Genomic DNA, 22163 nt, shown 5'->3' on the forward strand with positions numbered 1-22163 from the left:
AGGGCTAAGACTATCTACTTATGGTACAATATGGGTAATGTTTGTGGAATTGTTTGCTATTAATGTATTATATATATGATCTTATTTATGTGTTTTTTTATTCTATTTAAATAAGAATATTAAATTATTAATAAATTCGAATATTATAAATATATAAGATTTGTCAATTCGTTTTTTTTAGACTGTAATCATACTAAATAGACCTAGTATGTTTTCAGGTTGTATATTTACTAATACATATGTATACATATCTTTATGTCAATGTAGTAGAAGAGAAAATTTCCATAACTTTCTAAATACTCTGAAATTATATAGATAGATCACAATAGCATTTTTTTAATATATAGAAAATCAACTTTAGGACATTTTGGTTTGTGGTATGGCCACGTGATCCAATAAGTGTTTGTATTTAACAAATTATTTCATTAATATTCTCATTATTATATTATATATATACGAAATCAGAAATGGTAGTTGGTAGCATAGATAGATAATTACATTGTATGAATTAATAATAATAGTAAAATATTTTTAAACCTTTAAATATTAACCTAACGATGAAGGTGTTTGTTTACAAAATAAATGTATTTATTTGTCAATATGAAATAGTCTCTAGAAGAAAACAAATTAGGATGTTATTGTATGTTCAAAGTTAGTATTCTATTTCTAAAATATTGACGTAAACAAAGTGATTAGGATGTAAACAAACAAATGCCATAGGTAAAATGCGGTCAGCTTGAGACGTATCTCGAAATGCCCGATTTTTATTGTTCTTAAACAAATGTAGTTTTATCTATTATAATCATTGTTAATTGTCATTCAAAGCTATTAAAAAGCTAAAGTTATGAGGTATGTGTTAATAAATTCTGGTATTGAATATTTTTTTATTTCTGGCATATGTGACAACCCTGTTCCACTATTCAACTCACGTTTATTCAATATAAGCAAACTCAAGCATAGGCCACAGTAAAAGTACTTTGGCGAAATATTCCACATTCGTCAACTGTTGCCTTAGCAATGATTTCAAAGTATTTCGTAGAGTACATTTATGTGGTACACATATGGCCTCGCGTGTTACAAAATAAAAGTTTCCGAAATAGATTGTATCTTATGAAATAAATGAATTTGTAAGACGTATCATTTTAATATACTTTAATCATTAATCAACATGTCGTTCGGTTAATTCAAGTAAATTAATTGAATTATATTTATTTTACATATAATTTTTGCCTCGAGTAATGGAAGGTCCAGTATAGCATACAGGTATGACCCTCTATTTAAATATTTTATCATTGAGCAAACATACCTATTTTGTACAAGTACCTACTCTATTTGATTTAGTACGTTTGTTTGTTTTGTATACTGAGATATTGAACTGTCTATATAGATATTCGTATAGATAAATAATGTTTGGTTTTATTTTTTAATAAGCGTTGATAATAATTTCGACTATTTATGATTTTTCTTAAATGTGTCGCAAAACATTTAAACCCCATTTCTAATATTGCATTCGTATTGTATCACTATGATTTTTTTATTGTCATTTAATAAATATATATTAATGTCGCAGTTGCTTATTGGATGCAACCTGTTATATAAAAAATAAATTTGAATTGCATATTTAATTTTTTTACGTCACTGTTGAATTCGGTAAGTTTAAACTCGTAATAAGTTATTTTAACCATTATTATTGAGAGCTTTATAGTTTTATTTTATTATTTATTATAATATCTTTATTTTAATATCTTTCCACTAAACTATGAAAAAATATTATTACAATAATATTACTACAGCACACTACACATTATGAGAACCTTAAAAATAAATAATCAATATATAAGATAGTTCAAGTTTAAAATTTTAAGTAATTTAGTTTAAATTAAGTAAGATATTTGATTTTACTATTACAACGCCATCTGTTAGAAAATTCTCGATTTACAACGTAAACGGCTACGGTGCAGTTTCCTGTAGTATTATGTTCTCGCTACGAACGTGGAATAATAATTCTATCATCTTGAGAGTATGACTTTGGTATATAAAATATAACAGTTTTAATTAATTTTTTCACGTAATATTATTTATTTTATATTAAAATTCATACTGTCAATACTTGCTTGTATCCTTTACGAATAAAATATTATTATTCATTTAGCGTGAGTGAGCAGTGGGACTACGTTTTCTAAGCTTGAAGCAGTTGATACTATTTATCGCCAGGTGGCGTTTTCTTCTGTATAAATATATAATATTAAAGGTTTTAAAAATACATAGTAAATATAATTTGTGACGTAGGATAATAAATCATACTATTAAATGAATTAAAAAAAAAAGTTCAGACAGTAGTAAAAATATTACATAATGTGTTGTTATTGAAGAAAGAACTTACCTATTTCAAGTTGTTACAGAGGTAGGTAATTATAATTAAAAATAAATATATTAACTATGTAAGTATCATAATTAAAACATGCTTAGAGATGAGATATTTATGGTATTTAATTGATATGCTTCTAATTAGAATTAATATAAAGTTTTTACAACTGTTGTTTTTATTTTAGTCGCTCTTAGTTACTCTGGTAGTAGAGTCTGCTATAATGACAAAGATTTTTATATCAAGTATTAAAGTAATGAACTTTTTAAAGTCGTTTTGTATGAAACTCAGTATAAGTGATATATGTTTAAAATTTATGCATTAGAAACGTTTTATTCATACATAAATATTTTTATGTTTAAACGTTAAAGGTTTAATTTAAATCCATTGGAAGCCACCAAGGATGCCTAGTACTTAACATATTTGTAATAAGAAAGAGTCTCACTTATGAGTCATGTTGTATACATATATGCTGGTTAGACTGGTGTTCCTGGTATTATGTTCGATTTATTCATCAGCAGAAAATATTAAGAATAGATGGATCATTCAAAGTATTCGAGAATGTTTAGGATTTCTTAATCATTACATTGAGATCATAACATATAGTATGTAAGAAATAGTGCCGTCAATTAACGTCCCATTGCTGCACAAAGATCTCTTCACCTTATAAAGATTCTTAGAGTTTATTCCACCACGCTCCTTCGCTATAATTTACTGGATAACAATTAAATCGAAATACATAATAAATACTGATTTATTTATTTTATACTTATATTTTTACTATTACTATGATGACATATGATATTAAATCATATGTTAACATACATTTGTCTATAATGTTTGAATTGTTGGAGAATATTTTAATATAATAAGTATGATCGACTTTTTAAAAACAAATTATGTAAAAAGTGACATTATAACAGCAAGTAATTATCTAATTTCGCTAATTACTGATCGCGATTAGTGGGGGTATATATAAAGTCCTATTTTCGTGTCAAAACAATCAAAAGCTATTGAGCTTTCCAAATTTGTAGTATCGTTAGACAGAGTTACTTAAGTCCCATTTTTAAGTTTGTTTTCACAATGTCCGTATCAACATCAATGACGAATTCAAATCTCTATCCTAATAGTTCCAGTGACAGCCAGTGGAACCAAGATTCCAGTAACGTTAATCCGCCTAGTGAAACGGTAAATATATATTACATAAATTAACATAATTTAACATATATACACTTTAGGTCTTCAAAAAAAAATTATATTTAATTTTTTTAAAATCGTCTTCATTCAAATCATAGAGTAATTCGCTGATTAATATATTTTACATTTATTTTAAAATATAAACCTATAGTAAAATCCTAATTATATATTTTCACATATTTTAACTATAAAAAACAGTTAAAAATATTTATAATAATTATTTTTTCAGCAGTATTTGGTGGCCGAGCAACAATATAGAATCAACCCTGTAACCTGCAATGGCTCCAGTGCTACTTACAATACTCAGAAAGTAAATAATGTCAACAACTTAAATTGCGTCAATGGACAGATGCCATTCAATCCCCCACACTACGCTAGCACCTGTGTTTCGAATACGTTAACAGGACAAGATATCAGATTCCAAAATACGTACAATGGTCTCAATAATGCTGGAATTATACCCGGATCACACAATGTACAATTAGTACCCAGTGTCGGTAATACGTGGGCACCTCCAGTTGGTCGCAGAGACCGCTTAGTCTCAAGACAAACGTGGAATTCGCCAAAGCCAATAAGCGGCGGCGTGAAAAAGGCAAAGCGTATCCGAACCGCGTTCACCAGTCAGCAAATGATGGAACTTGAAAATGAATACGTAAGAACTCGCTACTTGGACCGCAGCAGGCGTATAGAGTTATCAGAAATTCTTAAATTGAACGAACGCACTATCAAGATATGGTTCCAGAATCGGCGAATGAAGGAGAAGAAAGACAGGACTGAAAATCTTGAAGATACTGAAGCGACGAGCACTACAGAGATCTCGCCAGAGCATGGGCGGCAAATGATAATGTATGATCCATATCCTCACAATGGTGTTTATAACCGGAACATATATGTTGAACAATATCCAGTAGTGTCTGCTGGTATGATAGCACAACAAACTGGTGTACCGCCTTTAGTGGAGCATGTTGAGAATGCACCGATGAATTCTTATTCTACATTTGTCGTGGAGAACAATCTCCAACTATCAGAATTCGACATGCAATATCGACAAATGAATATGGAAATGCACGGCTATTCAATCAACGATAAGAATGAAGAGACTGAATGCATAGATGAGCCATTAGAAGATTCCTCGCATCACTCTGAAAATAGCACCAACGATGCATCTGCAACTGAACCACATACGCAGAACTGGGATTTATCTTGGATCCGCAGTATAGATATCGATGAGGAGTTGTAATTTTAATAATATGTTTTTTATAATATTTTTTTAATATTAAATGTTTTCGTATTAGTTAAGGTTTTATCGGTGACAAGTATTATGTACTTAAAGACTGATTTCGACTTATTTTTTATTAAATAAATTATTGGTTTACTTGATAGTTTTATGTCATATATTGCATTATATGAAACCGATGACAAGAAATAGTAGGTAATAAATGTTTATAAAGTTTAATTTTTATTTTTTTTTATTCTTTTGTAAAATTTAGTAGATATTTCACTCAAAGATTACGATTTATTCGTATTTTCATATATAAAAAAATCAACAAAACAATAAGACTTGGTTGAATTTTAAACAACTTCAAAAATAAGTTTACCAATTCGGTTATAATTTTTTTTTAAATGTGATTTTATATATCTACAAGATTTTGATTAAAAAATTCACATCAAAGACCATTCATTAAAATTTGATAAAAAAATAAAATATATGGCTGGAGAATTAAGGGATTCAGATTTTATTTACTTTAAACGGAACTGCCTAAGTTGATCGGTGCGTTTATAAAGCTGACGAGTATAATGTAATGTATAAATTTGTCGATAAATATTCAAAATTATTTATTTAAATAAAAACTTAACCACGTATTTTTGGAGTCGGTGTTAGTTAAAACATTAAATGTATTGATACCATAATACATTTTATATTGTGATGGCCAGTACTGACATAGAAAAAATTACTTATTAAATATTGTAAATATTTAAATAACAGTTATTTTTTACTTTAGTTATTTAAATTAAAAGAAAAAAAAGGCTCTGAAACTATCACTAAGAAACTATAAGGTGATAAAATACATGATCAAAATAAAAAGAAAAACAAGACTTTAATTTTATACAAATATCATTAGAAGTATAAAAGCAACATGATATATATATATTTTATGGTGTCGCTAGGCGAACTAGCAAATAGGCCACCTGATGGTAAGTGGTCCCCACCGCCCATAGACAATGACGCTGTAAGAAATATTAACCATTCCTTACATCACCAATGCGCCACCTGTTGTTACACTGGCTCACTCACCCTTCAAACCGAAACACAACAATACTGGGTACTGCTGTTTGGCGGTAGAGTATCTGATGAATGTCTGGCACCTACCCAGATGTGCTTGCACAAAGCACTATCACCAGTGGCGGATTTATATTTATATTTTCAGAGGCTGGGAAGTTTTTGCCGCCGTTGCTTCTACAATTGTCATGTCCTAAATTATTTTTACAATCCAAAGAATTCGTTGAAATTGCACGTAAAATATTTTTTCTTTTTTTTTTTTGAGCTAATTGGTGCAGTGAAATTATACACTAAATTATTTACTTTATTCAAATTACAATCACAAAATTATACACAAACCATCAAGTTCGCAGCCTCCAACCAATAATAGGACTGGCATGTATGGATTGATAGTGGGACGAGAGAAATACATTTTCTGGCATTTTCGCTCTTTTCACTCGTACAAAGTGTGGGCTGAGGGCCGATTTGGAAGTTTGCTATACCGAATGTACAATGACAAGTGAGAGAGGAAAGTTATTGGCAAAATTTATTACAGAGTTGTATCTGTAAAACATCAGAAAGCCGTAAGGCAGATTTTTTTTATAAGCTAATTCCATCCAAAAAAAAAAAACTCGTTCCCCAAATTTAACGCCCCAAAAATCTGCCGCTGTAGGCTCCAGCCTACTCAGCCAGCTAGTAAATCCGCAACTGCCACCAAGTAAATATTTGCATAAAACCACAACAAGTGGTTTTTTAACAACGACAAGTGGCAATCCTACAAACATTTAACAAGTAGAAGTTCTTATGTGTATTTTACATTAAATTACAATATTGAATAAATGAATTAAGCAAAAAGGAAAATGTGTTAGCAAAAAGCTTATCACTGGCAACACTTAAACTAAATAATAAATTAAACTTGGTTACTTATAATTTAAGAACTTGGGCTGTAGGTACTTTATAGTTTCCAGTAATTTAAATATTATGTATCCATATTTAAATCGACAGTCGTTCCAGAAAATATGTACGATGAGAATTGGTCGGTAGGTAGCTCAGTGATTATTATCACTACATACTATAAAGCAAAGTCGCTTCAAACTGTCTGTCTGTCCTTGTGTATGCTTAGATCTTTTAAACTAAAAGATAGATAGAGTAATTCAAGAGGAAGGTTCATATGTATATTACATGCATAATATAAAAGGTAGAGAAACACTGATAATTTTAGAAGTTTCGGAAGTGATGTCGTAAATAAATACTTTTTTTTTTCGCTTACATTGCAAACGCTGCCTGAACCTTACGAGATAGATCAAAATAATGTACAACAGTATTGTAAACCTTAAAAAAGCCTACAAAAAGTCTGCTATGTAATATGTCTATCACTTAGGGATAACCCATAATACAATAAACATTTTTATCGTTTACTTTTTACGAGAAATAATAGCTTATGTACGAAGAGATTTAAAGCAATACAGCATTAATCTTTATCCAATTAAGTACCTTTAATTCAATGTGCATTTATTATATATATCAAAGCGGTCCTTTACGGCATGTAGGTAGTTTAAATGGATATTTTCGAAAACATTACAGATTTAAAATGCAGGCCATAGCGGTTTGTATTGTCTAATGACAAAAAAGGTGTGTACGTTTTATCTATATAGACATTCTGTTGTATATTTAGTATCAGCATATCACCCGTGCGAAGCCGGGCGGGTATTGTCTAAATGTTATAATTATTGTTCATACAATATACAAAGAGAATGGAACAATCACGTTATAGTCTTAGAAACTATTTATATCTATTTTTTTACCTTTGACAACACTTGTTTATTTATTCTATCCAATATAGATTTGACATTTATTTACTTGTTGCAAAAAAAATTGAGATCGATATGGGCCTTGAGATAATATTTTATAATGGTCAGTGATTATCATTGACAAAAGAACTATAAAATATTCTAACTTTCAAAGCACTTCTGACTTTAGGATGCAAGATGCTACGTCATATCGTGATAGCATTGGCACACTCATCTTTCAATCTAGAATACAACTATTCAACGTAACAACATTGAACATATATATATATATATAGTATGTAAATTGGCAAAGACAAAACCAGAAAAACAAAGGTAAATAAACGTAAAGGGCACACTCCCCCCGAGATACAACCTGTACCCCTGACTTACGTCTTAAAAGAATGAATTGTCATGATTGTTAGATAAGCTTAGTGGTTAGTTTTTTTAATTGGATATATAACTTGGAACAAACTTGTTACAACTAATATATAAAATACATTTTAACTAAGCCTTAGTAAACCTCTAATTGGAAAGTATAACAACGACATGAAAAATAAGCATGAATTTAATTTATATAATTATGATTTGAATTTACATATAATATATAAAAGCTCAATATTAAATTAGGTTTTAATTTCGTTTCCTCCCCCTAACCTCTAATGTAATTACATGACCATTTAGTGTAATATAACTTCAACTAATTATTACGTTTCTTTATCACAATTCCAGTACAAGACGTTTGGTATTAATTAGTGTATAGTTAGTGACCAAATCGTTGATTAAATATTTGATGAATAATTTGTAATATATTAATAAATTATTTTTCATATAATTAGTTAATGATAGCACAATATTCATATAATCGACGAGCAATTAATTACTGTTTTGAAATGATTGCTATATATACGTTTTAATTATTTTGAAGTGCTTAGTTCTATTGTGTTTTTAAATAAGTACTGGTTGTAATTTACACCACAATTTTTGTGATTTTTTGATCATATACTATGATATTTTAGTTTCTTGATAAGTTCGAAAGTGAAAAAATATATTGATATGAGTCGTAATACTGGTGTATCTTTGCACAAGGATGGTGAAATGGTCGTAACTGTAAGTATTTATATCAGCGTAGACAAAAATATTACAAAAATATTTGCAGAATATAATATGTATTAATAGCAATATTGTATTATTAGTTAGTTAGTAATGTTTGAAAAAAAAATGTTAATAATTTTTTATTAAATAATAATGAGAAACTAAAGTTATCTTTCAAGACTAAAAATTAAGAAACTTAAACAGTTAGATAACATTTTTATCATTTTCAGAATATGAACTTTTTCCAAAATTTTCGTTTAAAAAAATCTAAGAGATATCGGAGTGCTTTTACTACGGAGCAAATTAATTACTTAGAAAAAGAATTTAGAAAGTTTCCATATATTGGAAACACAAATCGAAAAGAAGTTGCTAATATTTTAGATATTTCGGAAAGAGCCGTCAAAATATGGTTTCAGAATCGACGCATGAAAGAGAAGAGAGAAGTCAATGGTAATAAGGGATCGCATATAGAAGACAAAAACAATATTTATAATTATTCCAGGGACCTGTTAAATAATAGTAATGTGCAAACTAATAATGATTGTGGTTTTAATAATTCATTGCCATCGAATCAAAGAGACAAATCAAAAGAATCAACTATAAAAGACCTAAAGGTTCATTATAATTTAAACGATAAACATGTTCCGTCTAATCAAATAAAGATTAAAAATATCAAAATGTCTTATAATAAACATAACATAAGAAAAAATTCGAAAAAAGGTAATAGAAATTCAAATATATTGAAGTCTATTACACCACCAAAAATTAAATGTGAGACCACAAAATTGCTAGCAGAACCTCTAAAAGTTATTCATAAAACTACACATTTTAACGAAGAGTTTACAAATCAAGAAAGAAATGCTCTTGTTTGTCACAATAAAAAAGAAAGTGAAGTTGCGCAAGATCTAACAACGAGAAATAAAAGAATGAAAGATAATCAGCAATTTGATCTAGTTAATTCAAACATTGACCAAAGATTTATGCCATTTTATACGCAAGGATATTATGCACCTACGCAATTAACAGCTACATCAACATTGAATTCTGGTAATATCATTTGGAAGCCCGTCAACGTGATGCCGATGCCGATACCGGGTTTAGCGACACGTTCACCATTTTCAGCTACACATAACTGCTCCGGAATCTCCTCTAACAATCAAGACGTTTCAAAAGGAACTTGCAATTGTCACGGTCCTCCGCTTTGGTTTAACACGCGATCACAATGTGTCGCAAGCACGCAGCCGCAATATATATTTGCGTTTCCGTTTAGCAATTCAGCTAATAACATTTAATCTATGATATATAGTATGTATGTTTTTATTTATTGAAACGTCCAGGAGAATAAATGAATATTTTCAATATATTTTATTAATGTGTGTTTATTTTATTGGATCCTTTCACCTTTTTTTCATTTAATATACAACTATAAAACTATTCTGTATGTCAAAATGTTAATATAAAATCTAGTTGAGTACAGTTTTCGAAGAAGCATGGAGACACAAATAACAATAATTAACAAAAGAATATAAAATGTTCTAGAAAATAGAATAGCAACTGTAGATAATATATAGAAATTTTATTATTAACAATATTTCAGAAAATGTCTTAAAATTAACTTAAAATTTTCTAATGATTAAAAATTACAATATACTTTAAACTTAAAAAGAAGAACAAACATTTGTATATTACAATTCAATTGAGTTTATCTATAAAGTACATCACTGAGTAGTATAAAAATAATATACCTTAAAACTAATAAATTTATAATTTTATTTTTATAAATAACATAAATGTTATAATTCTTATGTAATTCTGAGTAATATATTAATAGGCTTAATAATTATAGTATAATCTATGGTCTATGAATAAAAATATAATATTTAAAAATAATTTAAATCGAAGCCATTTGATGTCCAATTATACATGTTATTATCATTTCGATGATTAGTTTGATCATCTAAGTTCGTGTATTCAGGAGTCGTTGCTGGATAATATTGTGTGGGATAAATACCTGCATCATTTCGAAAATACTCACCAGTATGGAAACCTGTGTTGTAATTTGTATACGACACCGTATCATAATTCTGATAGTAACCTGCGTAAAACGATTCCGTGGTAATATTACCTTCATATGGGTTGAAATAGCATTCTCTTTCTGTAGCGGTTCTTTGAATGGTTGGTTTTTGATTACTGTTATCGGGTACGTATTTGGTAGTATTGTTTGGAATTAAATTATCCGGTGGGGGCGATACAGGTTCGACGGCAAAGCATTCGCTCGAAGAGTCACAGCTCGATTCAGATGATTCTTTCTTCTCTTTCATTCTTCTGTTTTGAAACCAAACTTTTATACATTTCTCTCCGATCATCAAGCATTGCGAGAGCTCCTTGCGACGTTCTGCATCTATGTATTTTGAACGACAGAATGTTTTCTCTAACACCCTTAATTGTTCTGTTGTGTACGCTGTCCGATTGCGTTTATTTTTCTTCTTTATTGTTTTCGTAACGGTTGATTCTGAAAAAAAAACAAAATAACTTGGTGAATAATAACATTTTGTTAAGTGAGATTCAAATCTGAACCAAAAATAACTCCTTAGTAAATATGTTAGGATACATTAAGAGTTGTTGTAAAATCTTGTTTTTATTTTTAATATTTAAAAAAATAAATAAATCGAAATAATAAATCTTAAACACAATTGGCTTATTTGTACTTTTCGTTTTATGTTAATCATCTTACTCACACATCTTGCGCGCACGAGCGTCACTCAACACTAATGAACGCCGATGATAATAATTTAACAAGGAAAGGCGCACCTTCGTGAGTAAATACATCTAAACATATTTAAAAAAAAAACTTCATATAAAACCAAAACAAGATGATAAAAACTGTTCTTCGTTTGGCCACATAATGGCGAAAACCACCATCATACAGGTAATCGAATTCGATTAAAAACCCAAAATAAGAACAGTAACAAGTAGTAACACTCACCTTTGCTATATTTCGGCTCTGGCCACTTCTTTGTAAACGGCTGATTTTCCCATTGTTGAATCTATAATTGAAAAAAATATATATATGTTTTTGTTTAAATTATTAAAACAATATAACTTAGGTATAAAATAATTGTTATAATAAAATTGTAGCACATGTGGCATTAATGGAACCTTGTTGCATCAGAAATGTTTCACGCAAATGTTACACAGATTTGCACTCACATTCAAATCGATTTTGAAATTCTAATTATCAAAAGAAATTTAAATTTAAATCAAAGATTTATTAACTATATATTAAGTTATACCTCATTCGTATCACATAAGGGCGTTAACGCGGTTATAAGAACGTTTTGAAACATTATTTGATTACAATATGTATATATTACAGTATATTAAAATAAAATAATTGTGTTCAAATTAACGTCGATTCAAGACGTCGCAAGTTTCAAACGATATACTGACTTCTAGAGATCGTTCCTATGAACTTTAAAAAAAATTGTCATCTACCCCCAAATGCAATAAAATATGTTCTTATTTAAACTATTATAACACAATATGTGATAAAGTACACTCATGAAATGATAAGTGTAAATACTAATATGTACTTTATTGTAAGCATAGTTAAGTTTAAATTATCATATGGTTTTACAAGAAATGTAAAATAATCAACTTTTAAATATGCTAATCTTTGAATCCAGTGCATGGATATTTATTAGTTTTTCATTTAAAAAATATAAATAGTTTGAGTATATTTGCATACTTCAATTGTAATCAAAGTACCAATTATATAAGGAATATGATTTTTATAAAATTAAAATCAATGTTTTCGCTTTTTTCAAACCAATTATCATCTAGATAGTAATGTGAAGGGTTTAATAACTGTTAAAGGTAGTGTAAACAAAACAATTACAATTCCTCACCTTTACCTATCCCAATTTACTAATGAGGGGTGGTTTAAATAAGTAATAATAGGTAGCATCCTTGGAGAGGGTAATGTTTTAATTACTATATAAGGGTTTAAAATATACACAGTAGCATTCACTTTATCTCGGTAACTAGCACTAACTCAAAATGTTTACTATTAAGGAAAGTGGCAATTTGAATAGTGTTAACTTTTCAAGTGATTTTACAATGTATTGCGGTATTTCAGAAGTTGATAGGACTACGCCATGTATATCAACAGCAGCGTCCATCGTAAGTGTATAATTTATGTTTTTTTTTTATTTTTGAATGTTTTTTGTGTTACAATTTTATGTATTATAAAATTTTATATTTTTACGTTACTATACGAACCAAATCATATAAGCATATGTTATGAACTTTGTACACACTGATGCATCTGATTCAGTAAATGGCAAAATCAAAATTAATTTCATTTCCAAATATAATTAATAATACATAAAACCATTTTGTATAAAATTATAACATTTTCTGTTTCAGCATTACTATTCAACGGAAAAAAATAATAATCATAGGCTAGATGATCAAAATAATCGTAACAGATTTTGTCACCGACATTCTTATTATAAAAGTAAGTAAATTAATTAATTTGAGGGCATTTAATTGTACGTCGACTGTTACTAATAATTAATTTATTTGTAGTCAAAACACGTGAAACATCAACAACTATTACGAAAAGGAAGCGAAAACGAACAATGTTTACAACGGAACAGATCATTGCTCTCGAAGAAGTATTTAACAAGCGACCGTATATTAACCGAGAAGAAAGAATATCCATAATGAAAAAACTGCATGTAAGCGAGAAATCTATCAAAGTGTGGTTCCAGAATAGACGTCGGTTGACTGACAAGAGGAGTAAAGAGTATGGATCCGATTCGCTATCATCAGAAGATATGTCAGATACATTTTTAGATAGACTAACAACAATTGAATCTAGTATAAATCGAAGAACCGACGAATTTGGACTTGTACGATTAGACAATGGTACCATGAATGAATTAGTTAACATTATAAATGAATATTTGTCCCAGGATATTGAACATACAGAACCAATTGTAAATGAAACTAAAGTCATATATGAACCTATATCACCAGTGAGCTTATCCGAAAATTCAGAAGATATTTATGTAACTCCCCAATTCGAATCATTATCAAACCAAGTAACAGATTTAGAATCGTTATTATTCTTTTAACATATGGTCATAAAATTATGCAACATTAAAGTTCCCAGTTATTTAAAAAATATGGTTTTATTTAATTAATCTTTGAATCATTCTCAAGTCATTAGTTAATTACTATGATCTGATTTCTCTAATCTACATCCGAGGTAAAATCGTGAATAATCATAGGTATTTAAAATTATTTATTATTATTGTTATCGATTTCTACTTGTATGGATATTAAACATTATTATTTATTTAAATCTTAATTATTGTAAGAAATATTACTTCATTTGAATTTCGAGTGTGACAAGTGAACATGAATTGTTGTTGTTGTTGAATTTAATGTTACGTAATATATTGAACTTGTTCAGACATAAAAATAATGGAGACACGATATCTTTTTTCGTTTAATTTGAAAAAAAAAAAGATAAAATAATTACAATGAGAAATTTTTTATATACTTTTTAAGTCACAGTACACATTTCTTATAAAAAAAACACATTTGAAGAATGCTGCGAAACATATCAATTACAATATTTAATTTATTTAAGAAATAACTTACAAAGTAATGTAGGAAGAGAATTTGTTAGCGGTAGATGAATTATGTTGACCAGTGCCTTCGGAATTCGATAAATATTGAAAGTAAGAATCTTGTGGTATTTGTAAGATTGTCCTACTCTGAGAAGTAATATCTTCATACGTAGGAGTGTTTAGCGTAGGCACAGTTGAACTGAATCCATATGTTTCCGCAGCAGGAGTATGCATTACAACTCCGGTCGAAAGTGGATTATAATACGTGGATCCTGATGAGTAACGTCCCATATCATCGGTAAGTTTAAAATTAACTCCGTTTGGAACATAGTTATCCGATTGCATCGTTGACAATGTCTGTGCACTTGTTTGTAATGATTCATCGTTGCTGTATCGATAGACTTCGGCCATTGGTGAGTAAGCATTCCTGGTGGCTCCGGTTGCATAGTACGATGAATAAGATAGATTAGGCGTATAAGCTGGTAATTCAATATTATTCTGAGGCACTTTTATAACCGACTTCATTGGGCTCATTGATGAACATTCAGGTGGACGTGAGAGCGATTCGTTTGAGGAAAGATAAATTTTATGATGACTGGCATGGCCTTCCATAAGTATTCGTCCATGGCGATCATGACCTCCACAGTTTCTTCCGTGACTCATTTTATGATCTTGACTGGGCGATAGTTCCTTGGAGCTGGTTGATGGACTACTATCGTCAACCGATGAGCTCGGTTTATTATGTTTATTGTCTTTCTTATACTTCATACGTCTATTTTGAAACCATATCTTGATTTGCCTTTCTGATAACTGTAAGTAGTTAGCAAGCTCAATGCGTCTCGGCCGACATAGGTACCGATTTTGATGAAATTCGTTTTCTAATTGAACTAATTGAGAACTCGTATAAGCGGTCCGCGCTCTTTTTGTAAATCCTTTTGGATATGAAGACGAGTCTGTTGACATATCTGCAAAGATTACCGTATTATAATATGAATATATATTCGGTATAAAACCAAAACTTAGATAGTATTATAAATTAAAACAAATGAAACATTACCGTTTGACACAGATGACGCTGCGCTGATGATTTGGTTGTTGACAATAGATGATTTATTACACCACGTAGAACTCTGAAACATCACCACACAAACTAAAGTAAACTTAAATAATAATGAAGCGTCCTCTGTTAACTGTGTTTAGTAATGCAATAAGGTAAATGCAGACTATTTCTTAATTGCCACTATCAATGACAAAATTAAATTGTCATTATAGATCTGGTTATTTTGTGGTAAATCACATCAATCGTGGTATGCTCTAATGATGTATTGCTTAGTCGTATTTTGATGAACATAAGGTCTATAATAGATTTTACCTGGCTACAAAAACTTGATTCGTTCCTATTATGTTCCATTTCAGATTTTTTTACGACGTCGTTGTCTAAATCACTTCTTTGAAGACATCGAGTGGTTTCGTTTCTTTGGTAAATATCCCGACCTCCAATTTCTGATTCATTTGTGGTAAATATGTTGTCATTTTTACTAATACATTGATCTGACAAAGCATCTTCATTACCTGATGCATAGTTATTATTAGAGCTGTTACTAATATTGTCATAGTGTTGTATTTGGTATTCATATCTAGGTTCCAATTCTTCTTGAATAGTGCTTGCGTGGTATGACTGTTGAAGTCCAAGAATGTCATGAATACTAAATCCTGTTGAATCTGTCGAGTTAAAATCTTGCACAAATGAACTTGTTATTGAGGAAATTACTTCAGACTTACAATCTGGAAATGTATTATCTTGGGTTATATAATTAACTCCTTCAGAAAGTATGTCTTCTACTCCATGGGAAGTGAGAGAATTAACTTTGTATACATTCTTTTTAGATTCTGAATTGTTGCAAATATAACGTGGAGCCACGTCAGTTGAAAATTCGGACGAAATAGTATCACTAGAATCTTCATCCGATTGCAGGCTCGGAGGTGGGGATGGAGATGTCGTAGACATATTACATAAGTAATGCCCAAACGCTGGCACTCCTCTTTTTATCTTAAAGCACACGTATATCGCTACTGATATAAAATCAACAAGCACTAAGGCGACCGCACCGTTAAAGATTTGTTTACTAAATGCTTTTTTGTTCACCTGAATGTCGTTAATTTGGTAATGACTTTGTTCGTTTGTGTGCCACATTTTGACTTGCCTGATTTGTTTGTGTGCTTACGATAAGACGGACATACCGGGTCTCTGATAGGAAATGAACACAAGATAATAGGTTAAAATATATTTCGGTAGCTAAAATACTTGTTTCTTTATACAAAACTACTTACTTAAGATTCCCTTTTACGATAATGGAAAATATATCTCTTAAAACTAATTCGTCAACCGATATCTTAAGGTAAAATGTATACGATAATGTTGGCGTTCGATATGATAGGTTCTTCTAAAATAAGCTCTATTTAAATACAATAAGACATATATTCGTTTAATGTATGATTAATAGAAATTGTGTTTCAATATCCAAAGCGTTGTCCTAATATTAATATTAACATAAAACTACATATATTTAGGTAATTATAGCTACCTGTTTTAACTCCAGTGGGTATAAATAGCCTTTATCTGGATTTATTTTTAATTATAAGCAAATATTTAAATACAATTTGCATTTCGTCAAGTGATTTATGCGTCTAAACTCCTACACAGTTCTTACATTATAATTTTTAACGCAATCTTTATGTTTTTACTTGTCTTTTTGACACATATTGTAAACAAATAGGAAAATTCTGATCTAAATCGCAGAAGCTAAGGGGAAATTTTCGTATACAGAAAATGTTTAAAATTACTATGAAGTTTAGGATACGAGGTATGTGAACTATGCCACAAATAAATTCAGCGAAAAAAAGTAATTGATATATTTCTCAAATACTATAAACAAATATTCATAGCTGTTACTAAACTAGGAAAAGATAAATAAATACAACCGACACAGAACTTTTTATAGACATTTAAGGGTATCAATTTTTTCCTATAAGTTTTTGTATGTACCTATTTTATAGTTTTATTGGTTACGCTTGTAAAATATATTATATTAAACAATACTCCACTTAAATTTTTTATATTTTTTATTAGTATATTGGTATCAATACATTATATAATTTTGTTTTATTTGGGAAAAAATCAGTACAAGACAAAATAAATTGTACAGGAACATAAAGTTAGATAATAAACCAATAAAGTTTACACAGTAAGTAGACAATTCGTACAATGCTAGCAAAATATGTGTCATTTAAAATAAATAAATAATTCGCAAGCGATCAAAAATTAATACATTTAAAATAATAATAATGAGGTCAAAATACAACATTGATATCACAGAAAAAGAAAACAAAAACAATAATCAAATTTCTGCTAACATTTATATTTTTGAAGATAAAATATCAAAATATTATTTTTTAATATGTAATTTCTAATGATAATGTGACGCCATGACCACAACTTACGCAAGTCAAAGGCAATATAGAACTATTGCCTAAATAACTGCAACTGATACTAAAGTCGTTAAGATAAAAATATAAATTCTGATTATTTAGTTTTTGTGACAAAATTGTATTTTGAATAGGTATATTTTAAATATAACATAATATTCCTATTTTGTATAATCAGCTTGATTGCGTGAATATTAACAAATAACTTTTAGCTTTGACACATTAATTGAATTATTTTTTTTGACAAACAAAAATTTACTTGATTATACAGGTTAGGTACAAAAGGTATTATAGCTATACCAGCAACCACTTCTAGGTGACGTTTAGGTAGAGGGCATCATAGACTGAAATATATTCAGATATAAGTTATCTAATTAAACAATTCGTAAAAATAACTGTAGTGTTCTATTGTAACCGTAATCCAATTTGAAATCAACGAGTGGGATAAACTCTAATAATGAGATTATCCACCCATAGACAATAACTGTCCGCCGAGAAGCTGATGAACTAAGATGTTATGTCCCTTGTGCCTGTAGTTACACTGACTCACTTACCCTTCAAACCGGAACACAACAATACTGAGTACAGCTGTTTGGCAGTAGAATGTATATTAATGCTGAAATTTTAGATCTGGTCATATTAACCTCCAAAAAAACGATGTGAGTTATGAAATTAATGTTCATGGAATCTGAATAAAGGTAATTTTGCTTGTTACATAAAACTATATATAAACTAGCAAAGAACTGGAACTGGCGATCACTATAATAACCCAATTACATAACCCAATTATAATAAGGAAAATGAATGTATAGTTTGAATGCATGATTGCTTTGAAGATAGAGTAGACTATACGTTATATAGGCAAATTCATACATATAACCAGACCTGTGAGAAAAAATTCTAAATAATAAAATAATTTGATGCTTTATTTCAAGCATATAAAGAAAAAAAAAACAATTTTATATCCGAGTTACTTATTTTATGATCTTAAAGTATTCATGTCACGTAGTTACTATCAATGGATACTGCAATCGCGTATTCTATCAATTTATTGAATAAAAATTATGTAAAATAATTTATTAACTTACTGCATACAATCAATGCAGAGACATTAAACTTACTTATGGATAATCAAAGTGCAAATCGTCATATATGAAAAGAAAATATCCTGAACTGAAAAAAACTCGCGAAAGAAACTTAATATAGAATAAGCTTATAATTTTAATTATAGATTTAGTATTGTTGGGTTCCGGGTAACTACAGGCACAAGAAACATAATATCTTAGTTGGCGCCTTGGCGATGTAAGGAATGGTTAAAATTTTATACGGCGCTAATGTCTATGGACAGTAGTGATCTTCTACCATCAGATTGCCCTAATGCTCGTCATACTGACATCATAAAAAACTACGTTCTGTGTCTACTAGGTATTCATAATTTAGACGATTTTAATATACGTAAGTAGGCCTTAACTAGCGTCGTTCATCCGATTCCCGAATCATCTTTTGTTACCGTTTGATAAATGATTTTGATGCGTGTGATTTTATACGTCACGCGGCTTATTTTTTTAAGTCGTTCTGTTCTACGTTAGCTTAAAAATATGTATTATCATTTAAATAAAAATGTGAGGTTGAAAATACTTAACCCGTATCAAAATCCAAATGATTTAAGGATATTTATACTTTGTTAGTAGATAAAGGGGAGTATTATAGGTACTATATGTTTTTGAAACATAATAACAGTGAAAAGTAATTGTTCAAGAAATTATTATTATACGTAAATAAATACTAAAATATATATTGTGATTAAAGTATGCTGTGAAGGTAGTGACAGCTGATGACCAAAATAATATAATTTGAATATACTTCAATCGTTACAGACTTCAACCGTTACTCAATAAATTTTACTGCCTTCGGACAAAAGCGAACTATTTTGCCGAAGACCCCAAGCTCATAACGTCAAAATGATGATATATTACGATTTGCTCAAAGGGGACCCTTTTTTTGTTCTCATAGTAATGGTTTTACGTTAATCGGTGCTCATGCGACGGAGATATGCGACTATCTGAGTGTGGAAGCGAGAAAGTAGATGAAAGTGCATTCGTTCCCGCCAACCGAGAAAAGTGATTCAGACATTGAGCCCCGAGATGGTTTACTCACTGTCAACAGTTTGTGCTGTGCCGTCTGCTGGTACTGTGGATTTTTATATGGAATATGGAGAAAAGAAGTAATATCACTCAAGTAGTGAAAACAATTAGTAAAACTGAACTAAGTTTGAAAGGATATTTGAAACACAAGTGACGTTACTCTGTGAATCACCTAAGCAGTGTGTAGGAGTGTAATTTGTAAGTATGTTGAGGTCAAACGATAAATTAAATCAATTATTTCGAGGAACAAAGATATTAGTGGCGTGCCTTCAGAATAGTGTCATCTCACGTTTACAGTTGAAATAATGAATATTGTTTTAAAGTTTGCGGAAAATTTCGAAGGCTTTCACGACAATTTAGTGCGGTGATTTTCATGAAGATGGCGTTAGCGTTAGCTTTAAAGTTTTTTATTATATTTTAATGTAAATGCAATATTATTTAACACGCATTTAAAATTGATTTATTTTAACGTAATAAACATCAGTAATCCAATTATTTTACATACAATATATTTAAAAAGCGCCATCTATGAAAAAATGGCAGGTTTGTGAAGTCAACAAGTGAATATATTCTGGCAAAAGCAGTGTTCGTTTGACTTGTGATAAAATGAAGATGTCGTCTGTTTCTCATATTTTATGTGATTTCTATATTATTAAGCATTTCTTTAATCGATATTATAACATCTTTGGACATTGTATATCCGATAGAACTATTAGTCGTTTCTACGAGTAATAAGAAGTCATTTCGATTTTCGTTATGGTAACCACGGTATTATTTTTACTTTGTTCAACAATTACAACTGTCGAATCGCCGCGATACAAAATGAGGTACGATTTAAATTGATTCAATATTGTTTTTAATGTGTGCTATTCTTTCAATCCAAGTCATATCATATCCACTGCACCACCGCACATGCGCAGCCAGCTTGTCAACTAGCATAAAACTTATCGTAACTCTATTGTTTTAATTTATAAATAACTAGCTGAACTCGCTTTGCCCACTTAGAATTCAGTTCGTGACGAAAATGCTTCAAAAACTTGTATACAACTTTGTAGCCCTTTGAAGGGTACCTCAAAGAGTAAAAAATCAGCATATGTCCTTATTCGGGGTTCAAGATTGCTTGAAAGAGTAACAGATAGATCGACAGACAGACAGACAAAGTTATTTTCACATTTATAATATTAATATTACGAAGAAATATTTATAAGTAGACCGTTTATTAACTGTTTCTTTGTTTAATATTTATACTTTTAAAGTGCATTGTAGTCTTCGATCAACAGTACCACTGGTATTGTATTTGTAGTGTAACAAAATGGTACCTATGTAAAGTCCGTCATATTCAATCAAAGCTATATTTCGCAGGTGACCTTTGAAGAACCTCGAAATTTGTAGAAAAGTTTTTGACATTTTAATACATTACATAAAACTGATTGTTAGTTTTGACATTTATGTCAGGATACATTTTACTTTCCAAACGTATAAGTTTTTTTAACAACTTTTTACAATTGTCAATGCGGCGTCGACCAGAAGATTTATAGCATATGCTATATTATTTGTGACTATTATTACACTGGCTCACTTACTATTCTAACAGGAATACAGCATTAATGATTATTAGCGTTTGTTGGTTGAATAATTGATGAGAGGGTGGTACGTTCCCAATCGTTCTAGTTAAATCCTCCTGGGAAAATTAACATACCGTTTATACTACTCGTTTTTGACAAAGTTCAAATTTTCTATAGTGACAAACACAAACACACATACATAGACATATATATATTACGTATACAAACATGTTGATTTGACCCTAAATAATTTCCTTATACTAAGTTTGTTTAAAATATATATACGACAATATATACTTCAAAGACTTGGACGAATGAGACACACAAAACTCCCCGTATTTAGTATATGTTGTCATAATTAAATGCAGATCTTATAAGAATATAGAATATCACTGCATAGAAAGAAACGTATGCAATTGAAATAAGGTTCGAATTTTATCAAGAAATTGCTATTTTCTTTAAAAGGAAATGACTGTACCATATAAAAGTAATCTATTGGATCGTTAGAAGCGGCAATGTATTATGAAATATAATATTTCAAAATTTACGGTGGAGAATATAGCTTTTAACCTCTTTCTTTTATATCAATGTATACAATCCATACGTTACTTGTTGGCGGTTT

The 22163-nt window shown here is 29.7% G+C and overlaps 5 protein-coding genes across 5 annotated transcripts; 3 read left to right on the forward strand and 2 right to left on the reverse strand.

Moving 5' to 3' along the window:
* Positions 1–3448: 3448 nt before the first annotated feature.
* LOC113393106 (pituitary homeobox 2-like) lies at positions 3449–4802 on the forward strand. Its single transcript, XM_026629817.2, has 2 exons — positions 3449–3553; positions 3792–4802. Exons 1-2 carry the CDS (start codon positions 3449–3451, stop codon positions 4800–4802), a joined length of 1116 nt encoding a protein of 371 aa, XP_026485602.2.
* Positions 4803–8665: 3863 nt separating this feature from the next.
* On the forward strand, positions 8666–9996 carry LOC113393107 (homeobox protein 10-like). The gene is made up of 2 exons (XM_064216557.1): positions 8666–8719; positions 8935–9996. The coding sequence occupies exons 1-2, from the start codon at positions 8666–8668 to the stop codon at positions 9994–9996; spliced, it is 1116 nt and encodes a 371-aa protein (XP_064072627.1).
* Positions 9997–10084: 88 nt separating this feature from the next.
* Positions 10085–12157, reverse strand: LOC113393108 (homeotic protein deformed-like). Its single transcript, XM_064216487.1, has 3 exons — positions 11998–12157; positions 11691–11751; positions 10085–11216 (listed from the first exon to the last, which is right to left on the reverse strand). The coding sequence occupies exons 1-3, from the start codon at positions 12049–12051 to the stop codon at positions 10585–10587; spliced, it is 747 nt and encodes a 248-aa protein (XP_064072557.1). The 5' UTR covers positions 12052–12157; the 3' UTR covers positions 10085–10584.
* A 1190-nt stretch (positions 12158–13347) lies between these two features.
* LOC135193565 (protein zerknuellt 2-like) lies at positions 13348–13845 on the forward strand. The gene has a single exon (XM_064216558.1). It carries the CDS (start codon positions 13348–13350, stop codon positions 13843–13845), a length of 498 nt encoding a protein of 165 aa, XP_064072628.1.
* A 528-nt stretch (positions 13846–14373) lies between these two features.
* LOC113392974 (homeobox protein 10-like) lies at positions 14374–16354 on the reverse strand. Its single transcript, XM_026629626.2, has 3 exons — positions 15719–16354; positions 15404–15476; positions 14374–15311 (listed from the first exon to the last, which is right to left on the reverse strand). Exons 1-3 carry the CDS (start codon positions 16352–16354, stop codon positions 14374–14376), a joined length of 1647 nt encoding a protein of 548 aa, XP_026485411.2.
* Between the last annotated feature and the right edge of the window lie 5809 nt (positions 16355–22163).

This window comes from Vanessa tameamea, chromosome 12 (assembly GCF_037043105.1).
Source record: "Vanessa tameamea isolate UH-Manoa-2023 chromosome 12, ilVanTame1 primary haplotype, whole genome shotgun sequence".
In the NCBI taxonomy this organism is placed as follows: domain Eukaryota; kingdom Metazoa; phylum Arthropoda; class Insecta; order Lepidoptera; family Nymphalidae; genus Vanessa; species Vanessa tameamea.

Excerpts from the sequence above, each read along its gene's own strand:
- LOC135193565 (XM_064216558.1), top strand. The coding sequence starts at position 13,348 with ATGTTTACAACGGAACAGATCATTGCTCTCGAAGAAGTATTTAACAAG.
- LOC113392974 (XM_026629626.2), bottom strand. The coding sequence starts at position 16,354 with ATGTCTACGACATCTCCATCCCCACCTCCGAGCCTGCAATCGGATGAA. Across the intron at positions 15,477-15,718 it reads AATCAAGTTTTTGTAGCCAG|AGTTCTACGTGGTGTAATAA; the intron begins GTAAAATCTATT and ends GTGATGTTTCAG. Across the intron at positions 15,312-15,403 it reads AGCGTCATCTGTGTCAAACG|ATATGTCAACAGACTCGTCT; the intron begins GTAATGTTTCAT and ends TAATCTTTGCAG.
- LOC113393108 (XM_064216487.1), bottom strand. The coding sequence starts at position 12,051 with ATGTTTCAAAACGTTCTTATAACCGCGTTAACGCCCTTATGTGATACG. Across the intron at positions 11,752-11,997 it reads CCTTATGTGATACGAATGAG|ATTCAACAATGGGAAAATCA; the intron begins GTATAACTTAAT and ends TTTCAATTATAG. Across the intron at positions 11,217-11,690 it reads AGAGCCGAAATATAGCAAAG|AATCAACCGTTACGAAAACA; the intron begins GTGAGTGTTACT and ends TTTTTTTTTCAG.
- LOC113393107 (XM_064216557.1), top strand. The coding sequence starts at position 8,666 with ATGAGTCGTAATACTGGTGTATCTTTGCACAAGGATGGTGAAATGGTC. Across the intron at positions 8,720-8,934 it reads ATGGTGAAATGGTCGTAACT|AATATGAACTTTTTCCAAAA; the intron begins GTAAGTATTTAT and ends TATCATTTTCAG.
- LOC113393106 (XM_026629817.2), top strand. The coding sequence starts at position 3,449 with ATGTCCGTATCAACATCAATGACGAATTCAAATCTCTATCCTAATAGT. Across the intron at positions 3,554-3,791 it reads TTAATCCGCCTAGTGAAACG|CAGTATTTGGTGGCCGAGCA; the intron begins GTAAATATATAT and ends TTATTTTTTCAG.